We start from the raw sequence: 27857 nt of genomic DNA, 5'->3' as shown, positions 1-27857 counted from the left end.
GGTCATCATGGGGTAGGTGCACCCCGCGCTCCTCCTCCTCAGAGAATGTAATAGGTTCCCAACCCACCTTTGGGACTTTGGCGGATCTCTCGTAACGGATATGGCAGACCTCCTTTGGGTGATTAATGCGTGCATAACGCTTCCTGGCTCTGTGAGACAAGCCCGTGATTGGAGCACCGCCGTCGATTGTGTTAATGCGGCCCAACGTCTCTACGTTGGCAATCACGGGTGGCGGTTGGCGCACCTTGAACTGTTCCATCTTGCCTTCACGGTACAAGGTCTCAATTGCCGTCTTCAGTGCGTTGCAGCTGTTGGTATTGTGGCCGCTGTCTTCATGGTATTTGCACCATCTGCCGGTGTTTTTGGGTTTGCCCGTCTTTGGGTATTTTGCTGGAGGAGGTGGCAGGATTTGATCCTTGCACTGATTGTATATTTCCTCGTACGAGGTTGTGAGGACTGTGAACACTGCATACCGCTGAGAAGACTCCGTTTGTCTGTTGCGGTTATCTTCCTGGGTTGGGCGGTTGCCCTTGTTGTATTGATCCTTCTGCCGCTTGTTCTGGTAGTGGCCCTGTGGCCATTCCCTCTTCTTGTCAGTTGGCGATGCGGCGGGTGCTTTATTGACGGTCTCATGACTGGAGGTGGGCTGTGTTGCCTTTGCTGGCGTTGCCGGTGGCGGTGGGACTTCTCCATATGTAATGAATTCCGCCTGGGCGTGAATGACCGCCTCACTCATGATATGGTCATATGCCGCGTTTGGATGATTGTAGTTGAGGTGATAGAGGAACGGCCCCTTGAGGAGTCCTTGCTTGAAGGCCGCCGATGCCATCGATTTGTCCAGATCGCGGCACTGAGATGCTGCCGCTCGCCACCTTGTGACGAATGCCTTTAGTGATTCATTCTCTCCCTGCTTGACGCTGAACAACTGACTCGTGTTATGATGTCCGGCGGACAATAAGATGAACCGGGAGAGGAAGGTATGTGATAGTGCGTTGAATGAGTCAATGGATCCTGGCGGACATTCGAAGAACCAATTCATTGCCTCTCCGTCCAGTGTTTCGCTGAACAAGTGGCACAGAGTGGGGTCGTCAAATCCCTTGTTGTTGGTGACCTTCTTGAAGGTGTCCATGTGGACGAAGGGGTCGGTTGTACCGCTGTAATGCGACATCTTTGGAGTTTTTGCGTACGCAGGCCTGATAGCTTGTAGGATTGCAGCGGTGAAGGGCCCTGGTCTGGACGTGAAAAGTGGACTTTGAGTTGGCGGCGTGGCGCCCGACTCCGCCCGGACCAACCTTTGTTCCAACTGTTGCATCCTCTCCAGAATTTGGGCTGTTGCGTCGCCGGCGGGTCCGGCGTATGTACTCCGCTGGGTCTGCCTACGCCTTAGCGCAGGCGGATCACGCTCAGTTCTTGCCCTAATTTCCGAGCGGTTGGTGCGTGGTACCGACTCTGCCTCCTGTTCCAACATGAGTTGGGGAATGGGCGGTGGTCCCATCCCCAGTAGTTCAGGGGGGTCCAACGGGACCTGCATCTGTACCAGCGTTGGGATGACTACGCCTTGTGCTATGCGAATGCTCGCTCTGTGCCGGGTTGGCGGTTCTTTCCAACGTCCTTTTCAGGTCATCAAAACGTGACATCAGCGTAGCCACCTGCTTTTGGGCCTCGGTCTTCTCTCTGCGCTCCTCTTCACGCTCTCTGTTTGCCTTGTGAAGGTCTGCCAGTGCCAGCTCGTACATGGCGGCGAGGTCCTGGCCTGGTGGGCGGCTGCTGCTTGGATTCGTCTCACCGCCGGGGTTAGTTGGGGTGTTGAATAGTGCGCGGTTAACACCTACCGCTGGATTGGATGGTTGGGGGATGGCGGATTGGTCTGCCTGCTCATCGGCGTTTCCCCCGCTACCGCTAGTCATGGTAGTTGTGATGGGATGACCTTTTGTTCAAGGGTTCCCACAGACGGCGCCAATGTTAATGCTCAAAGTCTGGCGGTAGCCAAACCTTCGTTTAACGCGGGTCCGGCGGGCGGACCGCTACTCTGTATACTTGGTGATTCTTGCTGGCTGCCAAATCAAAGACAGGGCGTCAGAGGGAGACCGCGTTGGGCGGTCTTCACTTCTCCGATGCCTAAGTCAGTTGATATATAGGCAGCACAATAATAAAATGAGTAGTTAATGCGTATTTAATGAAGAGAGAAGAGAGGACCTTTTATTGGTGAGGAGAGGTTTGATCTTCTCTTTGTTTTCGATGTGGGACTGATGTGCTTCAGTTCCCAGTTTCAGTAGCTTCTGATGCCGTCTTGGCAGAGTGCGTGGCGGCGCGTCAGCGGTGATCCCGGGGAACTCTTGTGCTCAGGCCGTGGCCCGCCTGGCTGCCTATCTGTGGGTTACTCCTTTGACGGTAGTTGGTACCTCTGGCGGTACGATGAGTGTGGCTGATTATAGCTAATTATGCTTTGCAAACGTACATGTAGGTACACCTAGTTTGATTAGGCACACACAAAACTGATTTTCCTTCAACATTCATCAAATCAACTTACGAGTTATCACGTTCAGAAAAGCTTTTGAACACGTTCCTAATACATTCCAAATCAGTTAGGTTCAGAAACAAGATAGGGGTGAAATAAAGACTGATGTATCTCACAAAAAGAAAAAGTGTGCCATTTATGCCAACTAGAATGCAAAAACTTCTTACGGGTTTTCTGTACAAGAAGGTGACTCAGAGCTCTCAGAAAATTATTGTAAGAAACATCTATCTCACTGCACACTAATAACACAAAATTGTAAGCCAGTAGAAGTCCACAAAATTGATATGCGTTTTAATATGTTTAAAAGGATAAATTTATGACACAAAACCTGTTGATCATCTAGATGTTTCAAACCAAGTTTTTGGGAAATTAAATAGAATAGCCTACTATTTTGACAAGGCGGGAAACAATTTCTAGTCTTTGTGTTCAAATGAATATACTGAACAAAGCCATTTTGATGTATGATTCCTCACTAGTCATATTTAACATGTGATCTAACTTAGATCTTAAGCTAGATATTAAACAGCATGCCTAAGCAGTAAATGATAAAATTGTACGTTGTGGAAACACATTCAACAATCTACCTTTAGAAAACTATTGACATTAGCCTCTAGCAAAAGTGGACGTTCTCAAATTTAAATTATCTGTGTGTTAGTGTGTGAAAAACATAATGAGACATCTTAGCAGGCTTCAGTAGAAAAGTAAAATTCCAAGGAAATCTGATATAGTAGGGGAACATACTAGCGATTATCTCTGCTCTTGATCCAGTCTGGAATAAATCCAGTAAGCAAGTTGCTTGTTAGATACCTATTCAGCAAGCAATCATATAACCACATTCCATTAAGACATAGCACACATGGATGCCAACATTTAATATACCTTACACTTCCTTCTTTCCTACATCCAATCTATGATCCCATTAGAGATGTAATTTAGTACGTGTAGTATGCTAGCTAGTGACCTTAATGAAGTTTAAATTTCTTACAAGTTCTGCAAGGGTGTTAGATCTGCCAAATCAGGAATGCTCCCCTCCAATCTGTTGAAGCTTAGATCTCTGCAAGAAAATGACAACAAAAGTAGAAAAGAAAAAGAAAAAAAGAAGAAGGTGTTATAAGAACCTTAAGTGAAGTAGCCGGAAGTTCTCTGAACAAATAAACTGTTAGTAGCAGTCAACTTACTATCAAGAAAATCAATTAGTTGTGGGCTATGCAAAAAGCAAAAGAAAAAAAAGAGAGTAAAAGAATAGCCATATTACAATGTTTTCAACTGTGACATTGCTGATAAATCAGAAGGAATAGGTCCAGATAAGTTACAGCTCCTGAGCATTCTGCAACATAACTCCATATCAAAACAGTTGCAGAGAAGCATGGATTAGTCTAAACTGTAGATGAAAAGAAAAATACAACATCTTTTAGACTTACAATCTTTGCAAGCTTATCATATTCCTCAAGTTTGGAAATACTGAACCCCCTCCGTTTAAGTCGCTGATCCTTCTGCAAAAATTGCATCATAAATAATTGTAAGATAAAAAATATAAATTAATATATTCCCTGTTATATGAAGCTATAGTAAATTGTTAAATTTAGATTATGGTTTGTAGTGTTAATGCAACTTAGAGTTGGACGTGGAACTCACAGTTCTGTAAAATTACTCAGTATAGATTTGCTAGATGGAATGGGGCCTTGTAGATCACTAGCTTGGATCTCTCTGTCAAAATAAGAATTCAATATGGATGGAGGTTACACCAATTCTACATTTTTATCAATTAAGTTATACTAGCAAAAAGCACTTACATTGCTATATCTTAGTTCTCAATTATCATGTGATAGGACAAATACTTACAATTTCTGAAGTTGATTCCAACTTCGAAAAAAGTCGGGCATTCTTCCAGTGAAGTTGTTGGTGTTAATTCTCCTGCATAGAAGAAAGGGTTGGAAAAAAATAATAATAACATGAAAAGTTATAGTAACTATAAATACAGAAAATGTTCAGGGTTACTTACAGTTCTGTTAACTTAGTCCGATTCATAAGAGCCGCGGGCAATTCTCCCACTACACCAAAAAACGAAACAGATGACGGGTTTTTTTCGTTGTGTGAGTTGGAGGCTCACCGTTGTGTATCGGAGCGTTGTCTGATTAAATTTTGCACAAGGGTGGTGCACCGTTGTATGATATAAAAACACACGACATATTTTTGTTATCAGCGTTGTGTCATCTCTCGACAAATGCCAAGCACACCTGCCGCGCAGCATGACGTGCATCTTTCATACAACAGAACTTGTTTCCAAGCTGTTGTTGGAAACCCTTGTCAGACAATATTTTTTTCATTTCACCGTCGTCTGATATACCATCACACTTCAGTTGTACACTATGGTTGTTGTGTGAATTGGTCTTGGACAACATAATTCAATTCTTATCGTTGTTTGATTGTAAAATCAGAAGACATAGTTTTTTTACAACCATTGTGTGGTACGTGAAGAGAGCATTGAGTGAATGACCCAATTTTTGTATTCAGACAACGTTGGATTGCCACACTATAAAACTGTTGTACGATCATTTTCATTTGCTATATTTTGTGCATATATAGCTCCATTTTACCTAATGAACATTGATCAATTGGAAAGAAAACACATTGCAAATGCTCAAATGAGTAATCAAACCCATTCCATATATCTCAAATGTTAAAAGGGCGCATTTCCCAATCATCCAAGCAACCATTAATAGAAGAAAAGTATTCAAATGCATGGACATCTACTTGGGACATCAAAAGCTGATACAACTACGTTGTTCCAAATTAAACATGCCACATATAGTGTGTGCAGGAACTTGGTTTCTACAGCCAACATATTGATACAAACTCGTCTTCCCACTATTCCCGGAACTTAGTCTGTGCAGCCATGGTGTCAAACGTATAAAGTTGAAGCGATTATTGGTGAGTTAAATTTTGATTTGTTTAGCCATGGAATCAAATCTAGTTCCCCACCTGTCTTTATCCAACATCAACTACATGCACCGTCCTTTACTTGAACAACATGATCTGCAAGCCATCAATGAAAGAAAAAATGAAGATACTTTGGCAAGGAAATCATACAAAATCAGCAAGACTTTTGCATAAACTGCGATTATGAAATGATCATGATTCATGCAGTTATATATCATAAATTATAAAGGCAGATATAGCATTTAGAAACAGAACAACTCTCAAGCAAAAATCACAGCTCAATTAATTATCATCTTCTGGCCGATGTATATGAGAAAAATTCTAGTAGTGAGCGCGAATTCGGTACCATCCTTTTATCACCCAAAATTCAAGCTAATAGAAACCAAACCATTACCTTAAACGACCAATTATGCGAACGAAAGCATTCACTTTTTTCAATTACACAGTCAGTTCAAATTGGTATGCAATTCAGAAACAGAAAGCAAAGCGACTAAGCACAATCTTAATTATAATAGGAACTGTTGTAGGAGCAAAACAATTGACTAAGACTGATTGTAAAATGCTTGGATATATATATATATATTCAATCAACTAAGCATACAACATCCATAAAAATCAATAGTAACCCACACCTCTTCTTTTGCTGAAAGATCCCTCCCAAACCTTATCCAAATCTTGCTATGGATCTCTACTTCGCTCTCAGTATTTCTGTTAATATGCAAATTTATCATGCTAAAATTATTTCAGTTAACATGGTCATCGTGTTAATAAACTGAGTGCATTGAAATAGTTACTAATTATATTTACCTCAGAGCACAAATGTCTCCCCAACTTGTTGAGTACAGACAGTCTTCAAGTTCGAAGTACATATAAAATAATTAATGAAATTTTTAATAGAGAAAGAGGCATAAAAAAAGAAGAAGGGGAAACAACGATGAATGAGTAGATACAATATAACTCATTTGTTGGCATCTATTAAGCATCTATTAAACTGGACTTGTTTATTCACATTACAAATCAAAGAAAGTAATGAATTTTATTTTCTTAAACTTAGATAACAAATAGTCTATTCACCTAATTTAATTGCAAGAAAACCAACAGCAAAGAAACCACACCACTGCCACTCTGTGTTAAGCTTAAGGTAATACAGCTGCAGAATAAAATATAGTTATATAGTAAGTGAATAGTTTTTTGGTTGAAATCCATTTTACACAGCTTTTATCACAACTCATGTATCACTAAAACCATTGACTGAATTAACCTACGAAACACAGGTAAAAATAGAGCATGATACTACTGTGTGCATATGATAAATAAAAAGAAATCAGCTAATCCAAGTAAAATTTTGGAAGAAAAATATGGGAAGACAAAAATTTAGTGAACAGAGGGAGAATAGAATCAATACCAGACCTTCAAAGAGTCTCATTTTAGGTTTAGGCTTTTCAAGAGTAAGTCTCACCTGCAAAACCAATATAGAGAAAATGAGACTTGATATATCAGTCTGGGAGTTGCTGCAAAAAGCGCACAAATTAAACAAAATTTATTGATCCTCTCAAACTTTTTTCTTCAGACAAACAAAGCAAGAACATATATTGCCCACCGAAACAGAAAGAACGACAAAGCAAGAACTGACAGATATTATACATGTCTCCACAAACCGCAACGCAACATCAAAAAAACAGCAACAAACAACAAAATTGGGAAAAACAATTTCCCAACATAACAACAAAACATTCTTGCAAACATTTTCCACCCATTCACTTTTCAACAGAGTCTTCCCGTCTCTATTCTTCTTCTTTTCCTTCTCTACCCATCCACAAACACGCAGCCAACTCTTTTGCCAATCCTTATCCATCCAGGGTCAAAAACAACTTTCCGACCCCCCTGAATGGTAGTCTCATAATATCCCAGATATTCTTTATACAGATTTAAATGCCATGAAACAATGTATTAAAATATTAAACTGAAGAAGTACCCCTCAAAGGACACATTTTTGCTATTGATACTAATATCTAAAGCTTGAAACTTAGATTACTCAATGAGATTGGTTAACATCAATTGGCATTGATTCTCTGCTGTCTAAGCCTTTAACCAATGTCAAACTTTTAATTAGATGACGGCTCATGTTTGATTTAGTTAACAACAATATTCTCGAATAAAAGTACAAACAATCATAACTTGAAATGTAACGTCCCGTATCTCAATTTACCCGTTTACTAGTCATTCGGACGGTAAACGACACTTACTCTCACTTTTTACTTTGTTTCGATACTTTTAGTGGCTCTAAAAGTTGACTTTTTATTCGGGTCAAAATTTGAGAAATTGTCCTTCATGAAAGTTGTAGAGGACGTTAAACCGAGCGCGTGCATATGTAGTACGTAAAAATTGGAGTTAGTATGCGAAAGTTATAAGCGAAAGATTAAAGTTACTGTTCATGGTTACTGTTTATGGTAACTTTCTATAAATAGCGAGTTACTGTGGTAAGTTTCCATTTTTGGAAAACCTACCCCAGCTTTTTCTCTCTCTCCTCTCCCCCGACTCTTTCTTCCTCTTCGGTCGGTTTCTTCTTCCTCCGAGTTCTTCCTTTTCCGGCCGACCCACGACGGAATCCGGGCACCGGCAGGCTCGCCTCCTCCTCCTTGTCACGCCTGCGGTGGTATTTTTCGGTAACTCGGCCGGAGGAGCTCGATCTGGAGCCGTGAAGTTTACTGTAGCCGATCGGAACTTTCGTCGATTTCCGGCGATTCCGGCCGTCTCCGGCCACCAAATTGGCGTCGAAGGTTCGGTTTTTGACATAGATCATTTCCCCTAAGGTCTTTCATTTCAATTTACAGTGTAGATGTCGAATTGACAATTTTTCATTTCTAGGGTTCTTGAAGTTTCGGGCTTTTCTTCACCGGCTTGATTCGACCACTTCGAGGTAAAATTGGATTACGTTGTAGTTGAGAAAGAGATTAGGCTTGTTGAGTAGGTGGTGCTGCCAAAATTTGGTGGCCATCGGAGGTGGTAGCCGCCGGCCCGTGGGCCCCACTCGCCGCCACTGTGGGTGGCGCGTGGTGGCGCGTAGGGCTGACATTTAATTCCAATTTTTAGCCCATTAAATCCTATAATTTGAGTAGAGCTTGTATGTGAAGTTTGGTGAATTTTGGAGGGGTATGGAATTATTTGTGAATTTCCGAAGTTTGAAGTTTTGTGATGGAATTGTGGGAAATCCGGCCGTTGGATTTCCTTCGTTTTCATTGTGGAATATGTAGATTGAGGAATTGGTGTTGTGGAAGAGATTTGGGTGGAATTTGAGAAGTATTGGAGATAGAGATTTTCGGGTTTCGTTTAGGTTCGTATTTATTTTATTCGAATTGTCGTTTATGGAAGTGTACTTGTGTACAGGACGATATATTGACCTACCGCTTGACGAAGGAACTCGTTTGCGTGGTCGCCCATTAGTACTGTGAGTGGACTTTTGTTTTCAAATAAGTGATGCATGCATTTATTTATTAAAGTATGCTTTATTTAATTAACATATTATTTTCCGAGCATATGAGTTGATTTTGGAATTTGATTTCGATTTATCTCGTGGATTTGCTTTCAATAATGATTTTCATGAAGTAATTATGATTTATACCGGTTGTGAATTTCGGTTATTAATTTTTTATGCTCGGATTCGAATTTATAATTGATGTTGAATTTCGACGAATTATTTTTCCGAGGTGATTTCCGGAATTAATTATATTTCTATTCGTTGTTTTGAGATTTCTGGAAAGCTTTTCGAAATGGGATTTCGATGCAGTTATTTCTTATTTATTTATCGATTTACGGTTTTGGCATTGGGAATGCCTCATTGATGATTCTGGATTCAGTTTTGTTTCGGAACTGCGATTTATAACTGATCTAATTATTTTCTTAGCGTGTGGGACACGCTGTCGATTTATACGACGTTTTACGAGAATTTCCGGGTACGGTTGGGAATCGTACCCGCGTTTTTCTTTATTCGTGGGACATGGGGAAGCCTTAAGGATTTATTGGATTTTATTAGTTTTTACCCGCCATACCTGGGTCGTCATATTTATTGCTAGCTAGCCTATTAGTACTCCTCCCTGCTTACTATGTGTTTGTGGGTGAGTAAGAGCAGAGCATGGGATGCTCCAGAGTGTGGGACACTCCGACCCGAGCCTGGGAGGCTCCCTTCTTTCGTATGGTGAAACTTCTTCCCCATATTTTATCGTTGCTTGACTAGCGGGGCTAGTCCGATTTTCACTGTAGCCAGCGGGGCTGGTCTTATCTTCTTGAGAAACGAGATTTCAGTTTTACGATATATTATTTTCGAATGTTTTGACTAGCGAGGCTAGTCGGTTTATCGTTTTGAAATCCTTGGATTTAAAGCTAAATGTGTTTTTCTAATTGTTGCATGCATCGGTTTTTATTGAAATAAATGTGGGAAAGTATGAAATCCTTTTTCTTTTAAATTGTTTATTTTTGTCCACTCACGCTAACGTTTTTCGTCTACTTTCCCCTGGGCCTTTCGGTTTCTAATGCCCAGTTTGCAGGCGCTATTAGTTGAGGTCGGGCGTACATGGATCGAGGCATAGTTGACGAATAGCTTCCGCACTTCTTTGTTTGGCTCTGATCTATTGTGGGTTACTATTTTGGGTAGTCCACTTTAGGGGTGACTCGACCAGTTCTCGGTAGAGTTATCTCTAAGGTGGGCCCCGCAGGGCCACCTCGGATTTCAGGGTGAAATTCGGGGCGGGTCCTGTCAATTTGGTATCAGAGCATTAGGTTGTTAGGTTCTGTAGACTCGTTTCTATTCTGTTACCTTATATGCTTGGTGTTGCCCAGTACCTCTCGAGTGATGGCCCGACTGCAGCGGTTCCCCATCGTGTACTCTTCGGTGCTGTGGTATTCATCAAGTGTGTAAGGTACAAAGCTAGTTGGTTTTCTTCTGGTGCTATGCCTCTTGTACGCCGACCTCCTAGGGTTTTCTTTGCGTATTCGATTGGTTAACTGTCTTGCGTCTATCCCTGGTGATGGTAGAGTAAAACTACTCTAGAGTTTCGAGTTGTGCTACGAAATGTGATTCGAGGAAAATGTTGTGGTTGTCTTTTCCTTGTTGCCAACAATTTTTTTGGGGCATGGATTGTGGTGCGGAAACCAGAGTTCAAGTTTGTGTTTGAGTGTCTGAGACGAGTGACAATAGCTTTGGGCTGCCTCTGGATGATATAATTGTTTCGGAATCAGGATCGTTGGTGGGAATGGAATTAATGGTGGTTTTGACTTTGAACTAAGTTTCGGGAAACGTGTTTTGTGTTGTGATTGGTTGTTAAGTAGCATTTGAAATATTATTGGAAGTTTTTGGTGATTCTTTGGGAACCTCAGTGTTGGAAACCATTTATAGAGGGAAATTGAATAAATATTCTGAATTTTTTTGGCTAGATGTCGTGTTTTCAAGTGACTCTGGTCACTGATAGTGGTGGAGTATTCTAGTGGTGATTAATTCGAGAAATTGGATCGTTACGTGGTGGGACCACTTTCAGATCCATGTGTTGTGTGTGGTTTGATTCAAGATATTGGACGAGTGCAATTTGTTCTCCATCATGGATACCGTCAAAGGAAAACCTGGTGAGTGGTGTTTTGTCGTCCGGGAAAACTGGTTGTTGTTTGAGTGTAATACGTGTAGAGGATTGCTTTGGAGGAATTGAGTGGTCTTACTATCTTGGTGTCGTTACTGGTGGTAATGGTTAAGCTATTGAGATATTTGTTCTGACGTTGAAACGAGTTTCGGAAGATGTGTTACATGACGTGATCAGCTATGTAAGTGACATTTGGGGACGTGCAAAGTTGTTACTTGTCCGTGTTAATTTCGAGGGCGAAATTTTTATAAGGAGGGGAGATTGTAACGTCCCGTATCTCAATTTACCCGTTTACTAGTCATTCGGACGGTAAACGACACTTACTCTCACTTTTTACTTTGTTTCGATACTTTTAGTGGCTCTAAAAGTTGACTTTTTATTCGGGTCAAAATTTGAGAAATTGTCCTTCATGAAAGTTGTAGAGGACGTTAAACCGAGCGCGTGCATATGTAGTACGTAAAAATTGGAGTTAGTATGCGAAAGTTATAAGCGAAAGATTAAAGTTACTGTTCATGGTTACTGTTTATGGTAACTTTCTATAAATAGCGAGTTACTGTGGTAAGTTTCCATTTTTGGAAAACCTACCCCAGCTTTTTCTCTCTCTCCTCTCCCCCGACTCTTTCTTCCTCTTCGGTCGGTTTCTTCTTCCTCCGAGTTCTTCCTTTTCCGGCCGACCCACGACGGAATCCGGGCACCGGCAGGCTCGCCTCCTCCTCCTTGTCACGCCTGCGGTGGTATTTTTCGGTAACTCGGCCGGAGGAGCTCGATCTGGAGCCGTGAAGTTTACTGTAGCCGATCGGAACTTTCGTCGATTTCCGGCGATTCCGGCCGTCTCCGGCCACCAAATTGGCGTCGAAGGTTCGGTTTTTGACATAGATCATTTCCCCTAAGGTCTTTCATTTCAATTTACAGTGTAGATGTCGAATTGACAATTTTTCATTTCTAGGGTTCTTGAAGTTTCGGGCTTTTCTTCACCGGCTTGATTCGACCACTTCGAGGTAAAATTGGATTACGTTGTAGTTGAGAAAGAGATTAGGCTTGTTGAGTAGGTGGTGCTGCCAAAATTTGGTGGCCATCGGAGGTGGTAGCCGCCGGCCCGTGGGCCCCACTCGCCGCCACTGTGGGTGGCGCGTGGTGGCGCGTAGGGCTGACATTTAATTCCAATTTTTAGCCCATTAAATCCTATAATTTGAGTAGAGCTTGTATGTGAAGTTTGGTGAATTTTGGAGGGGTATGGAATTATTTGTGAATTTCCGAAGTTTGAAGTTTTGTGATGGAATTGTGGGAAATCCGGCCGTTGGATTTCCTTCGTTTTCATTGTGGAATATGTAGATTGAGGAATTGGTGTTGTGGAAGAGATTTGGGTGGAATTTGAGAAGTATTGGAGATAGAGATTTTCGGGTTTCGTTTAGGTTCGTATTTATTTTATTCGAATTGTCGTTTATGGAAGTGTACTTGTGTACAGGACGATATATTGACCTACCGCTTGACGAAGGAACTCGTTTGCGTGGTCGCCCATTAGTACTGTGAGTGGACTTTTGTTTTCAAATAAGTGATGCATGCATTTATTTATTAAAGTATGCTTTATTTAATTAACATATTATTTTCCGAGCATATGAGTTGATTTTGGAATTTGATTTCGATTTATCTCGTGGATTTGCTTTCAATAATGATTTTCATGAAGTAATTATGATTTATACCGGTTGTGAATTTCGGTTATTAATTTTTTATGCTCGGATTCGAATTTATAATTGATGTTGAATTTCGACGAATTATTTTTCCGAGGTGATTTCCGGAATTAATTATATTTCTATTCGTTGTTTTGAGATTTCTGGAAAGCTTTTCGAAATGGGATTTCGATGCAGTTATTTCTTATTTATTTATCGATTTACGGTTTTGGCATTGGGAATGCCTCATTGATGATTCTGGATTCAGTTTTGTTTCGGAACTGCGATTTATAACTGATCTAATTATTTTCTTAGCGTGTGGGACACGCTGTCGATTTATACGACGTTTTACGAGAATTTCCGGGTACGGTTGGGAATCGTACCCGCGTTTTTCTTTATTCGTGGGACATGGGGAAGCCTTAAGGATTTATTGGATTTTATTAGTTTTTACCCGCCATACCTGGGTCGTCATATTTATTGCTAGCTAGCCTATTAGTACTCCTCCCTGCTTACTATGTGTTTGTGGGTGAGTAAGAGCAGAGCATGGGATGCTCCAGAGTGTGGGACACTCCGACCCGAGCCTGGGAGGCTCCCTTCTTTCGTATGGTGAAACTTCTTCCCCATATTTTATCGTTGCTTGACTAGCGGGGCTAGTCCGATTTTCACTGTAGCCAGCGGGGCTGGTCTTATCTTCTTGAGAAACGAGATTTCAGTTTTACGATATATTATTTTCGAATGTTTTGACTAGCGAGGCTAGTCGGTTTATCGTTTTGAAATCCTTGGATTTAAAGCTAAATGTGTTTTTCTAATTGTTGCATGCATCGGTTTTTATTGAAATAAATGTGGGAAAGTATGAAATCCTTTTTCTTTTAAATTGTTTATTTTTGTCCACTCACGCTAACGTTTTTCGTCTACTTTCCCCTGGGCCTTTCGGTTTCTAATGCCCAGTTTGCAGGCGCTATTAGTTGAGGTCGGGCGTACATGGATCGAGGCATAGTTGACGAATAGCTTCCGCACTTCTTTGTTTGGCTCTGATCTATTGTGGGTTACTATTTTGGGTAGTCCACTTTAGGGGTGACTCGACCAGTTCTCGGTAGAGTTATCTCTAAGGTGGGCCCCGCAGGGCCACCTCGGATTTCAGGGTGAAATTCGGGGCGGGTCCTGTCATGAAACCTCTCCAATCAATCATCAACAACCCAGACCGGCAGACAAACAAAACACCGAAAACGCAGAAGCCCATACCAATTCAAAACCACCAACAACAAAAGATCCAATCAAAAACCAAATCACACAAAAACTGACAAAAGCAATAGCAGCAGCAGCAGAAAACTTACACATAAACTCTTGCCAAACTCGCTAAGGCCACAAATTCATGCTTTCCTCTCCCCCTGTTTAGGATAAAAAAAGATCAAAAATCCATGCTTTCCTCTCCCCCTGTTTAGGATGCTTTGGGGTGGGGGGTTGAGAGAGGGGATGAACTATTGCAGAGTCCAAAGAAATGTTTGTTATATCTAGATACCAATGAGAGTTGTAAGCCTCTAAATAATATATTTAACTGTGGGAGAGAGGATGAGATAAGCAGAATCCAAACTTTTTTGTCAAAGCTAGAGATCTATTTAGAGTTTTAAGACTCTCCTCACTACCTGGTTTTTTTTTTTGGCAATGTATCCTCACTACTTTTCAACCAATATACTAAATAATGTACTTAACTAGAAGGAAACCCCGAATAAAACATTCAACACTTAGCAACATACTGCTTGAATATACAACATTATTTGGCCTGAAAAGAAAAGAACCCTAAAGAAATTTATAACAGCATTACAGCATTCAAAACCAATTCCCCAAGGAATTAAAGACCAGATGTGAGCCTAACCTGTCAGCACCTTTGCAGAAAAGTAATAATTGCCCATCTTTGTCATGCACAATTACTGACATACGCTTCCTTTTGCTGGTGAATTCCAATAGATTTAAGACTTGATACTCCCTGTTTTTCCCAGATATGACCCAGGTATTAAGACAGAAGAAATTGAATAGAAAATTGAATAGACAGATCTATATCGATGAGATTCGTAAAACAAAAAGTAGATCAGTAAGGCTTATCAAACCAAGAGATTTGACGGAATAGAAAAAGAACAAAAATTGCCAATTATCGCTAGGAAGAACATGTAAAAGAATCATACCTAGAAATAAGCAGTGGGAGTTCTTGAAATTGTGCAATCTCGCCGACAGTTCACCTGGAACTAGCAGTGGATATCGGGTATTCTTCTACAAAACCCTAGATTCACCGCTGTTCTTGAGCAATCTTCTGCAAACCATCTTCCACCGCCCGTTCTCGCCTTTTCGGGAGCCTTAATAATCAGCTCGTTTTCTGGCAACTCGCCCAAATCTTGCCATCTGAGGATGACCGGCGACGCTGCTTGTTCTTCATCAAGTTCCTAGCCCATGGCTGTGCGGTGTAAATCCGGCTAATTGTGGAGACGAGAGTTAGGTCAATGAAATTTGGGTTTTAGATTGAGGGTTAGACCAATAGAGATTTGGTTGATTTCGGGGAATCTGAGATTGGGGTTTCCCTATTTGGGATTTCAGAATGAAAGAGAGAGGAAGACTATGATTTCTGGGTAAAGAAGAGAGTTGGATGAAGAAGAGAGCAAGAGAAGACTGAGAGTGAGACGGAGAGGAGCGATCTGAAGAGAGAGAGAGAGAGAGAGTAGAACGTGAGAGTTCAGCAATGAAGAGGACAGAGATTTTGCGAGAGCCAAGCTGTGAGTGTTGGGTATGGGCGTCTTGAGAGAAGAGATCGAGAGGTAATGAAAAACAGCTAAGGCACTAACTTTGTTTAAATGTGCCCTCAGAATAGCAATAGCTTTGTTTTCTTTGTTTTTAGTTACTCAGACAACATATAGATATATTTACGTTGTCTGAATTGCTACATAGCTGAGGAAACAAAAGATGAAAATGTCCCGCTTGTGCAATCAAAATGTCAGTTTTGACGCTTAAGCTAGGCATTTCTCATTCACACAACAGAAATAGTTCATTATGTTGTAGGAAGTTGCAAGCATGACAAACCATTGAAGCCAAATTTGCTTGTTTTGGGGGGGAAAGCATGAATGTCATTTTGGAGACTTCTCCAAATTCTGCCACTCACTTGCACAACAGCACATTAAAAACCATTGTATGATGATTTGCAAGTATACTCCTACAACACAAGTAACTAAACTGTTGTACAATTTAGTGGCATCTAGGGTATAATTTGGAGCAAAATTTGAGTCCATCTAGGAGGGAAATCTGCCGCAATTTTTTTTTTTGATTCACACAACAGATTATTCTTGTAACCGTTGTGCAATGACCTTTTAAACAAAAACTTCAGAATTTTAACCACCTTATACAACGTAAGTTTACTAAACATGTTGTGTGATTCACTTTTCTTCATCACACAACACATTTTTTTTTTTCGTTGTGCAAAAAGTGTTGTGTGTTAACATTTTTGGTGTAGTGTCCTGTGAGATTGTTTGCAATTGGAATACTGGAGACACAAAGAAACTAAACAACTTACTGAATGGTACTTGCTAGTCAAGTTATAAAATATCAAAGATAAGAATTAAATAAAAATAAAAATGGTGAAAAGCAGAAACAGAGCTTACAGATTCTGCAAGTTAACCAAGTTTCCAAGCTCAGGAGGAACAGTTCTGAGAACATGTTATTCTCTATGCTCCTGAAAAATATTCACTCTATCATAGTTGACCAAAAACATAACTTAAAAGTTTATCAGTGAATAATGCAATGGCAAGAGATATAGAACCCCAGCATACCGATAAGTCAGAGTGGTAATGTTTCCCAGGTAGCTTGGGATTGGTCCTGATAAGTTGTTCACAGTAATGGACCTGCATTGTACTATCTGATAGTTCAACCGATATAAACTAATTATTGAACAACAAGTAACATGAAGTACAAAATTCCTTACAGATATTGCAGTTACGTTGATGCCCATTCTCGAGGTATGCTGCTATTTAGGTAGTTCCTCGTGAAATCGCTGCAAACAAGAACAAGTTATGCCGTTTGTGGACACTTTTTAAACCATCTCAGATGATACATTTTAAAAGACACAACTAAAAATGTTTCCCTTACACATTTATCAGGTAGGGTAACTTTGCAATAGACGGTGGAAGCACACCAGCAAGGTCTTGCCCTTTAAGAAAGCTGCATTACAAAAAAGTCTCAAAGTTCAAGTCTTTGTAGACAAAAGCAATCATCCTAAACATTATACATCTCCATTCTCAATCAACAAATTTAGGAACTTTAAGCATCCATAATCCCATATCCATAGAAACAATTAAAACTCACTTGGACAAAGATGGAGCTTTTACACCAAATCCATGGAAACAATCAAAATCCAGTTTGACAATTCCACAAACAGTTAGCGTGCATAAGAAAACCAAGTGAACAAGCTTTTAGAAGTGACATACATGTTGGTGACGTGGCATGCACCATCGGAGAAGGAGTAGTTGCAGGTGACAATGTTGTTGAACAGAGGCCTGGCAGCAGATATTGGGGTGGCCCAGCTCGTGTCATTGTTGCAATGTCGACACTAAAGTTCCAATCTTTCTTTCCTATTTGTGTAGCTATTTCTTTCAGAGCTTCCACTGCAAGCACAAACCAAATTCATGAGAGAAGAGCTATTGGGTTTGTTGGGCTGGATTAGAGGTGGTAAGGATGGGCCTGAGTGAATGGAAAGGCCTGGTTTTGACCCAACTTTGCAATCCTGGCGATCAGATTCAGACCCTCTTTCAACTCAGCTTGCAGCGAGGCAGGTGAGTTAATTCCCAATGTTTTCCTGAAATTTTGAGTAACCCTGCGAAGCATATTGCACCTAGGACGTATGTGTCCCAATTTTCCGCAATAATGACAAGTGGGAATAAAGCTTTTAGAGTTATGAACGTACCTGAGCTGATGCACAGACTTGTGACTGTCAGAACTTACCTAAGCACCTTTTTGATGGGTTTGAAGGGCTAAATTTGCCTCTGATCTTTTGGGCAACTTGGGACCAGAATCATTGTTATTTGAAGCTTGTGACTGATCCAATGAACTTTCACATTCCACACCTTTAACAAAGGTTAAAGGCTTGCAAGACTCACCTTCATAACCTAACCCATCTTTGTTGCCATGAGTTCTACCAAAGCCCATCATCTTGGAGACCTTTTCAGACCCAATAGAGAACTTGTTGAAGCTTTCCTTGACTTTGAGTAGTTCATCCTGCAATTTCTCATTTTCAAGAGTTAGTGAAACATTTAGCGTAAACTGAGCCTTTACTTCAACTTGCAAAATTTTTATTTTGTTTATAAGCTCATCCTGCTCCTTGTCCCAATTTTGAGATTCGACCTCACCCTACAAAACTTTAATCTTATCAACAAGGTCAGTACGTTCTTCTTCCCATTCTTTTAAAGATGTATCAAATTTTTGCTCAATTTTCATCTTTTCCACTCTTAAAGATTCAATTTCTTCTTCAACTTTGTTATTTTTTCGAAGAACAATTTTGGAAGCATTATACAATTGCTTACACTTTTCATTTGTTTCTTCATCAAGAGTATCATCTTCCAAGTCAGAACCATCAGAAAAATCAATATTAAGAGAGGAAGTAAGAGCAAGATTTACCTCTTCATTCTCAGATTGAGAGCCTTCATCACTATCACTCCATGTGGATTTTAAAGCCTTGTTACCACATGAATTATATTTCTTGTTGCCACAATCTGCAGCAAGATGTCCAATTCCACCACACTCAAAGCATTTAGGTTTGTTAGGAAAATTTTTCGATGAGTTTCTAGAAAAGTTTTTGTTTTTTAAAATTTTTTTGAAGTCTTTTGTCAACAAAGCTAAATCCACAGAATCAGCGACAATATAATCTTTCGTTTTAACAGAATAGAAAGCAATATTTAATTTTTACCTTTTTCTCGGGCATGATCCTCATCTACAAGGTTTTGAGATTACCTATCAGTTCGTCAAGAGAATAGGTGTCCAGGTCTTGAGTCTCCTCTATAGCTGTCTGTTTGGATTGAAACTTTGATGAAAGAGACCTAAGAATTTTCTTGACAATCCGATGATCTTCAAAAGGATCACCAAGACTGTGACACTGACTTGTCACGTACATAAGACGAGCATGAAAGTCATCTATTGATTCATCCTCCCCCATTTGCATATTCTCAAATTCCAAGACAAGTCTCTGAAGCTTCTGACCTCTAACCTTTTTATTTCCTTCATAAGTGACCTGAAGAAGATCCCATGCTTGTTTAGCCGTGTCACAATGGCTGATTCTCACCCTCTCCTTCTTGGATAAAGCTGTGTATAAGGAATTCCGTGCCTTGAAGTCACAACTTCTATTCTGAACCTCCTCTTCTGTCCATTCCTTCCTAGGCTTAAGAACTCTTGCAGATGACCCTTCTACTTTCTTTGATTCTTCTGCCTTGGTTGGGTGTTCCCATCCATTCTCAACTATATTCCACATGTTTTCGTCTTGAGAGTAGAGAAAAGCCCTCATCATAATCTTCCATTGTGAATAGTCTTCACCATCAAACAAAGGCGGGGCAATTTATAGAACTAGAGGCTCTGTCACGTTCACGTTCCATCCTTGACCATGGATCAACTAAAAAAAACTTTAGAACCTGCTCTGATGCCAAGTGAAAATACAAGGACAAAATATGATTTTCTGGAAAATGGGGATTGCAGTGCACTGATCAATCCTTACTGGGGAGCAGAAACCAAAAATAATAAACAGAACACCAGATTTTGGTTACGCAGTGAAAACCTCGAATATAAGATTAAAAACACTGCGGGGCTCTTACTCTTGAGAGCCCAAAATAAGAATGATCTTATTATGAAGGATATGTTCTTTTACAGACTTGAATAACACTAGCTCGGATACAATGATTAGACAAAATCTACCACAAAGTTTGTCTTCCTTCTTGAACTCCTTCACTTGAACAATCACCAAATCTTGCTCTTCTTTCTTCACAATCTCTCTCCTGATCTCAAGGGAGTTTTATGCATATGAAAACATGATCAACAACACTTATACATGGACCAAGTGTTTTGACTTCTTTGTGAAAACTCAATCTCAAGCAAACAAGCAAGACGTACTCTACCAATATTCTTGCGTTCCCAAAAGCCTCTCTCCTAGCCGTTTGTTGTTCCAAGCTATATGAATAGCTACTGCACACACCAAAGCAATCAAAACAGCCTTTTTACCCTAATCCCCTTCTACAAGGAAAAACAAATCTTTTTGTGTGAACAAAATATAAACAATTAAGGAGATCAAATCCTAAAATATTTAGGAAATCAATTACACCCTTTTTCACACAGAAAAATATCTTCAAATAAATAAAACATATTAAACCCATTAAGCTGCAAAGATATTTTCCCGTTTTGTATGGAATGCCAACACACCAAGTTGATCAAAACTTGTACCTACACAACCCCCTCCCATGCAAGTTCAATCCCACCCATGCATATTCGGCCCCACTCCATTCACACTCAACCCCCTCCCCACTACTAGAATTATGCCATCAGACATCACCACTATTAAATTGGTCGGAATTGCACGCGATGTAAAAAATACATCCTAACATCGGTTTATGAAATATCGATTTCTATTGTGATTATAAACATCGGTCGTTAAATTAACCGATGTGTAAAGTCTTGTTCAAAAATTTTGAAAACTTTGCGGGGACTAAGTTAAAAATTTTAGAAACGCGGGGGGACTAAATTTTCATTCCCTCCATTCCTCCAACACTTGAATTTTTTTTCACTCTCTGAAGCTTTCGAACCGTAATGACTAACTCTCACTCCTTCCAAACCCTACTCTTCCACCCCCCCGGACTCTCACTCTCTCTCTATGATGAACAAGCTCTGGAATTTGGTCTTTTCCCTTAACTCTGTTCGATCTCCACCGCAATCCTTTTTCTCCTTCTCTCCGTTCTCGATCTAACTCAACAAATTGAGCACTTGGTGGCCACTGTGTTGATCTAGATCCAGGGCTTATGGGCTTATTCTTTTTGGGTATTTCAATTTGGCTCTTTCCAGTCGTTCCTCTCCCTCTCTCGTGCGAGGTCATTCAACTCAGATGCTTTCAATTCAATGGCGAGGTCATTCGTGCGAGTTTCGTTCTGTCCGAGCGCAATTTCGATTCAACTCGGATGCTTTCTCTTCTCTGCTGACGGAGAGTTCGCGTCTTGGGTCAGTTCTCAACCTCTTTTTGCTTGGTTTCTGTTTTGGGCTTCTTGTTTTTACTGGTAGATTGGCGCAGGCCTCTGGCCTCGCCGGTGTGCGTCTAGTGTGACCGGACAGGTTGCTGTCGGAGGTGATTGGGATGGAGATCGGAGACTGGGGCGTTGGGATTTCGATATGTTTGGTTTTTATTTGATGACGGTGGCTGCACGGAGACTGGGTGAGCGGAAGATGGTGGTGACTAGGTGTGTGGCGGCGGTCGGGGATTCGGATCCGGCAGTAGGGTTGTTGACCCTCTGGGTTTGGGGATGGAGACGGTGGGAATACAGGCTCGGGTGTTGATCTTCTTCATGGAATTGGGCATGAGAGCTTTGTGTTTGTGGTGGTGGGTGATGCGTGGTCAACGACGATTGGGGTCCGGTATCAGCGGCGACGTGACGACCTTGGTGGTGGCTCTTGTTTGGAGCTCAATTCATGGCCTTGTTTTTGGTGACAGGTCTGTTCAGGTCAGTGGTATTACTAACTCAACTCTTTTTAACTGATGAAAACCAGAAAAGACTGGAAATTTAAGTTTATGTTCTTGAGTAGTTTAGTGAAAAACGTGAACTTGAATCAGCATATGTAGCTAACTCAACTCTTTTGATCTAGAACTATTTTGTAGCTGTTCATGATTGTTCTTATTAGTTGTTTGATTGATCTTGAGCTTTATATATGTAAAGGATCGATCTATTTTGATGCGGTGATTCGATTTTAGTGTTTATGTGATTGACTTTTGTGGAATTGAAGCTATACATAATATGTGAGAGATTTGATTTGATTATAACTGGATTTCGTTGTGTGATGTATTGATTTGATTGTGATTTATGAAGCTCACTTTCGCGACGAAAGAGATTGATGTAACGGAATGGAAAGGGGACCTGCTTGCGGTTGGTGTTACAGAGAAGGACTTGAGGAAAGATCAGAACTCGAAATTCGAAAATCCGATATTGAAGAAGCTGGATTCTTGTTTGGGTGGGGTGTTGGCTGAGGTCTCGACTAAGGAGGACTTCACAGGAAAGTCTGGCCAGTCTACGGTTATTAGGCTTCCTGGTCTTGGCTCGAAGAGGGTTGGCTTGTTTGGGCTTGGACAATCTGCTTTTGACAGGTCTGACTTTTGACAGGTGATTACAGATTACTTACAACAATGTATTTTTTACCCTAGACCCTAGTCCTCATAAGTCATAACTCTTGGAATAGAAGAATAGCATTGTTAGTATACAGTAGATGCCTGTAAATGTTGTGAAGTCCTATAAGTGGTTGGTATTTTTTTAAATAAAAGTTCAATGCTTCTCTTATTTGTCTATTATTTTTCTGGCACTTGGTCTTTATTTTCCTATCTTTTATGTTATCAGTGGTGGCTACAACATCAAGACAGGACCTGGCTGTTCAATTGAGCTTATGAAGGTTGATATGGGAGGTTCAGCAGCTGTATTAGGTGCAGCAAAAGCCATTGGTCAAATCAAACCTTCTGGTGTAGAGGTGAATCATTAATTTTCTTGTGTTTGTGTTGTGGTGGAAGTGCATACCTGACCTACTTGCAACATGTTTTTCCTCACTTTCCAATTTTCAAGATTAAATTAGTGATAATAATGGGTCTCGTTTTGCAGGTTCATTTCATTGTCGCAGCTTGTGAGAATATGATAAGTGGAACAGGTATGAGACCTGGGGACACTGTCACAGCTTCTAATGGAAAGACCATTGAGGTACAGTTTCTGTGGTGGTCAGAAATGCACATCATATTATTGATGATAGGTTGACAGTAGTAGTACTACAAGCAGAGGAGCCATGTTTTTGTAAACTAAAATTCTTTGTTTGCTTCTATTCCTGCTTGCAGGTCAATAACACAGATGCTGAAGGCAGACTGACTTTGGCAGATGCATTAGTATATGCATCTGGGATTCCGCATGTTCTGGATCTTATGTCAAAATCAGACTTCTGATTTTCTATACAGTTTAGATTTCACTATTGGTTGGTTATAGCCCTCTATAGATTAAGCTCTCTCACCAAGGAAAGAGTTTTAGGTGTTATGGAAACAAGATGGTATTGTCTCAGAGTTCATGTTGTGTTGGTGTTTAATGTCAAACATAGAGATTTTAGGAGACTTTTCTTCTTGGAACTCTCTTTTGGAGAATGAGGAAGTTTGGAGTGTAGGCTGCAAGTACATTAAGCAAAGTAGCTTTAATCTATATTTACTTACGTATCAATATAGTTTTGTATTTCTTGTAAAGTTGTTGTTTTCTTCTTACAACATCGTTCTTAAATAACTTGGCAATGTGTACTTTTCATTGTAGGTCAGGGAAATGTTTTATCATGCATTTAATGGGTACATGGACCATGCTTTCCCACTTGATGAATTAAGGCCTCATTCTTGTGGGGGTGAAGATAGCCTCGGTGGATATGCCCTAACTTTGGTAATACAAATCACAAATTCTTATTTTAAATTATTTCTTTTTGTACTACTGCGATCTTCTTTTTAATGTTTGTATTCTTAAACTGTTGTGCAATGCGTCTGTCATTTTGTTGTCACAGATTGATGCTTTAGAGACACTAGCTTTACTTGGTGATCGGGACGGCTTTGCTGCCTCTGTTGAATGGATTGGTAAAAACCTTCAGTTTAAAATAGTAAGTATAGTATTTGTCTTTCTTATCACTCCTTGTATCTCTCTCTCTCTCTCCATGGTTTCTGAATTGCTTTTTTAAATGTAAGATTTTGATGTTGTGTTTTGGGTTATATGCATGAATCGCATTAAACTTTTTTAATTTTATTTATTTTTTTATTTATTTATTTTATTAGTATTTGGATATAGACCTAATTTCTTGTTTTCTGGAAGATATCTCATTAGTTTAGTTGAGAGCGTTGCGTTCAGTATAATGATTTAACTACTTCAAATCAAGGTTATACCAAGAGGCTAGTTCTCAAGACCTGTAAAAGTTATTTTACATGATTTTGAAGATGACAATTGTTGTTGACTTGTTACATGTGAAATTATCTGGCGTAATATATAGTGGTAGATTGTTATTGTGAATATCTGTCGTTGAATTGTTTCCCTCATGATCTTGATCTCATTGTTATTATAGATTCTAAATATATATGTATGTATGACTAGTTTACTATCCTTATGATATTTATCCATTTATGATAGGATGGAGTTAATGTTATACATGTTACTTTGTTAGTAATGAATGACTTCATCCATCGAACTTTGAATTGTTTGATTGTTGCAGAATAAGACGGTATCTGTTTTTGAGGGGGCTGTAGCCAGAGGCCAAAATGTCAACAACATTTATGGGCTGGTTGCAGATGAACTTGTAGAAGAGTTTTCTGACCCTATCAATGACGTTACATCCCCTGTTTAGGTTTGATAACTAAACTGACAGATTTTCCATCTGTATAATTTATGTTTGCAATCATATTGGAAAAAGTTGGTAATATTAGTTGTTTCATTTACAGATACCTATTATTAGAAAGATGGCTCTGCAAAAGTTGATGGAAATCTGCCGGTATTACTGTAACAAATGTTCTGAAGGTCACATTGCAATAAGTGACCACTTTGAACAAATTCCATGTAATTAGTAGGTTAATTGGAGTTTTATTTTGCCTATTTTGTGAACTGTCCAGGATGATGATTTTGGACAAAATATCTCAATATTCAAATCACTTTTGTCAACTGTGGATATTGCATTTTATAGCAGCAACTGCATATTTTGTGGACATCAATCCTCTCATTCCAAAGTGATGTCTATGTATAAAGTTTAAATCAGTTATAACTATAAAAACTGATGTCCACTAAGAGAAATACATCAGTTTCAAAATCAAAATCGATGTCATATTAACCACAGGAAATTGAATTATTATGCTGGAATCGATGTGCCACAAGCTAGTGCATATCGTGCTTTAGATAGAGATCGATGTCCAATATAAGTATTGCCATCGATGAAGACAAGAAAACCGATGTTACGAAAATCTACGGACATCGTTTGTTTTAGAGATTCGATATATTACAAGGCATTAGACATCGTTGTTTTACCAGAATCGATGTAGTATAAGATAATTAACATCGTTTTTTCTCTAGAATCCGATGTTAATGTAAGTAAATAGATCGGTTCATACAATATTAAACTGTGTATATTGAATATGAAATCGTGGGATATGAGGCAAATTACGCGTCTAAATCATGAACAACAAGAAACGTTCATGGGAACTCATGTGTGAAACAATATCAGTCATCGTTTTTAAATAAATAACGATGTTAAAATGCATAGTTGGGCTGTAGGATCTATATTTCTATAAGCATTAAAGGCAAAAAGATGAGGGTTTAACAATATATAAACATACAAAATTGTCATCATTTAAACATATTTACATCGATTTATAATGAAGAACCGATGTATATAATGATACCAGACATCGGCTAAAAACCGATGTCTAGATTTTCCGGACCTTTCTCATCACCCACTAAGACATCGGTCGGAATTCTTTTTCTCATCGGTTTTTGGCCGATGTCTGAGGCCATAATTCTAGTAGTGCCCATGCAAGTTCAAACCTCCTCCATGCACATTCAACCTACCCCCTTCACTGCCATGCATGTTTTGATCATGCATGTCTTGCCCATGCACAATTAAACTACCTTGCACGTCTACCCTTTCATCCACAACTCCTCTCTCATCCACCTCCCGTCTTTCCATAGTAGCTCGCCATTCATTCAGCTGCCTAACTCCATTTTCAAAAATCACCTCAGCAGGTAACGCAGCTCCTTTATGATATAATGAATTCCGGTCATGCCAATTCCACCACAGGAGAAAGACAAGCAATTGAATCTCCTCTTCCTCCAGAGTGTTCATGGCATAATCAGAAAACAAAACAAAAGAAGGAAACTGACCCAATGACAATTTAGAGAAGAAAGACGCCCTTTCGAACACCGCAACACAAACTCCACAACTCCAGGTCGCGTGTACATGCGTTTCTATCTCCTGTTTGTTAGAACAAAAGTGGACTCATCACGAGTTATCCTAGAGTAACTAGGAAACCATTAAACGCATCAAGTTGAATACAACATGGATCTGGAAAAGAATCAACCTAGATATCTAATGTGATAGTGTATTTAGCATTGGATTAGGAATCCATTATTTGGACTACAAGAATGTCCTAAACTGTGATGCATTAGGAATCTAAGATACAAGTCTTGCTCTTCAAGGAAAATCTTTATGGGAGGATTCGTAGGACTTGAACTTGTATAAATAAGAGGTTAGGGTCCCTGTTATCACCACCGTCTACAAGCATTGTGTTCTGCCCATTCAGAAGCTACAGTTGGTGAATAGCAGAAGACTTCAACCTCGCCTTCATCCTTGTTTCTACAGCTGCTACGATGGCTTCAACTTTGGACGTCAATGGTATGTGATTTGATCTTCAGATAGTGGAGTTGAACATGTAATTGTGTGAGCTTGTTTGTAATTTAGTTTTACACTGTTGACACCGAGAACAAATTGCCGTCTGAGTAATCCTCTTCCAATGCAACGCTTCCATGGTTGGTATAAATCTCATTGCACATCTCCACAAAAAATGTTTCATCTTTGGAGGCACTTTAAGCTTCCACAGATGCTTCCAGAACTGCACAGGAGCCTGAAACACATCGTTCACCTCTTCCCTCTCCTCCTTCCTAGCCAACCAATGCCCACTTTTCACCGTGTACCTCCCGCTCTTACAATAACTCCAGATACACAAATCCGGCCTACTTGTCTTTACCAATGGCACCTTCAAGATAGCTTCCCTTTCACGTACACAAAACAATTGCTCCAGTAATTGAGTATTCCAAACCCCATTCTCCGTGATCAAATCTGCCACTACCAAAGTTAATGGGGCTCCATCACTATACGTTACTCTGAACCCATTTAACTCAGGCACCCAAGGGTCACAAAAAACCTTAATCCTCTCACCACTACCCACCCTCCACCTTAAACCCTTGAGCAATAACTCTCTCTCCCACATGAAAGATCTCCAGAGAAACGAGGCATTAGACCCCAAACTTGCTTCCAGTAGACTACACTTCGGGTAATACTTAGCTTTCAACATACGCGCTACCAAGGAATCCGGAAAAACTAGAAGTCTCCAAACTTGCTTACCAAGCAAAGCCTGATTAAAATGCACATGCTCGTGAAACTCTAGTCCACCCTCATTCTTACTAGCACACAAATGTAAGATCAAATATGGACATAACACATATCATCATAAAGTAATTGATGATTAGCTTAATATCAATCCTAGTTTAACATGGATACAAACAGTAAATCAATACTAGTGACTTAATGAAGTAGTGTATCAATTCATTAAGGATAGTAATCCATTGCTTAGTCTACAAGAAAGGCTACAAGTTGTGATACATTAGGAATCTAATAGTGAAACCTAAACCGACAAGGAATGCTTTAATGGGAAGCTTCTTGAGGTTTAAGTCTCATATATATACAGATGAATTGGTCCCTGATTACTACCGACGATTATTACATAAGTTCTGTCCATTGAGAAGCAAGTTGGTAAGTAACAGAAGACCACATTCAGTGATCGAGTTAAGCAGTGGCATAAGATGGAATCTATGACAGTAATTGCAAAAGGTAAGCCTTGATCCCTTTATGATTGTTGTGCATATGTTGTGAGCATGTAACTATGGTTTTACAATTGGTATCAGAGCATAGGCTCACAAATATGAAAAATCGTTTTAGGGTTTTGCAAATCAAACATAAATTTTTTTTTTTAAGGGTTTTTGCTTTACGGGTCAAGTAATTGATCAGGTCACTGACCAAGTCACTGGTCATGTAACTGATCAGGTACCTGAGCAAGTAAGTAACTGACCAAGTAAC

At 39.9% G+C, this 27857-nt stretch overlaps 1 protein-coding gene and 3 long non-coding RNA genes across 5 annotated transcripts; 1 reads left to right on the top strand and 3 right to left on the bottom strand.

The window, feature by feature from the left end:
* Positions 1-3509: 3509 nt before the first annotated feature.
* LOC133720706 (uncharacterized) lies at positions 3510-4011 on the bottom strand. The gene is made up of 3 exons (XR_009851965.1): positions 3940-4011; positions 3774-3845; positions 3510-3572 (listed from the first exon to the last, which is right to left on the bottom strand). It is a non-coding gene; the product is annotated as an uncharacterized LOC133720706 (long non-coding RNA).
* A 1262-nt stretch (positions 4012-5273) lies between these two features.
* LOC133723612 (uncharacterized) lies at positions 5274-6784 on the bottom strand. Its single transcript, XR_009853149.1, has 3 exons — positions 6266-6784; positions 6091-6166; positions 5274-5554 (listed from the first exon to the last, which is right to left on the bottom strand). It is a non-coding gene; the product is annotated as an uncharacterized LOC133723612 (long non-coding RNA).
* A 6-nt stretch (positions 6785-6790) lies between these two features.
* Positions 6791-15516, bottom strand: LOC133723611 (uncharacterized). The gene is made up of 4 exons (XR_009853148.1): positions 14933-15516; positions 14626-14736; positions 14087-14263; positions 6791-6917 (listed from the first exon to the last, which is right to left on the bottom strand). It is a non-coding gene; the product is annotated as an uncharacterized LOC133723611 (long non-coding RNA).
* A 5052-nt stretch (positions 15517-20568) lies between these two features.
* On the top strand, positions 20569-24673 carry LOC133721899 (leucine aminopeptidase 2, chloroplastic-like). 2 transcript variants are annotated; one of them, XM_062148669.1, is made up of 9 exons: positions 20571-20975; positions 21046-21472; positions 21836-22110; positions 22358-22484; positions 22613-22708; positions 23297-23416; positions 23535-23627; positions 24231-24362; positions 24457-24673. In XM_062148669.1, the coding sequence occupies exons 2-8, from the start codon at positions 21275-21277 to the stop codon at positions 24360-24362; spliced, it is 1041 nt and encodes a 346-aa protein (XP_062004653.1). In that variant the 5' UTR covers positions 20571-20975; positions 21046-21274; the 3' UTR covers positions 24457-24673. The 2 variants fall into 2 exon arrangements, with proteins under 2 accessions (XP_062004654.1, XP_062004653.1); XM_062148670.1 differs by lacking the exon at positions 24457-24673 and having other exon boundaries at positions 20569-21472; positions 23535-23604.
* Positions 24674-27857: the final 3184 nt, after the last annotated feature.

This window comes from Rosa rugosa, chromosome 7 (genome assembly GCF_958449725.1).
Source record: "Rosa rugosa chromosome 7, drRosRugo1.1, whole genome shotgun sequence".
Classification (NCBI taxonomy): domain Eukaryota; kingdom Viridiplantae; phylum Streptophyta; class Magnoliopsida; order Rosales; family Rosaceae; genus Rosa; species Rosa rugosa.
Note: the sequence above shows the minus strand (reverse complement) of the source record. Positions and strands in the feature narration are given on the sequence as shown.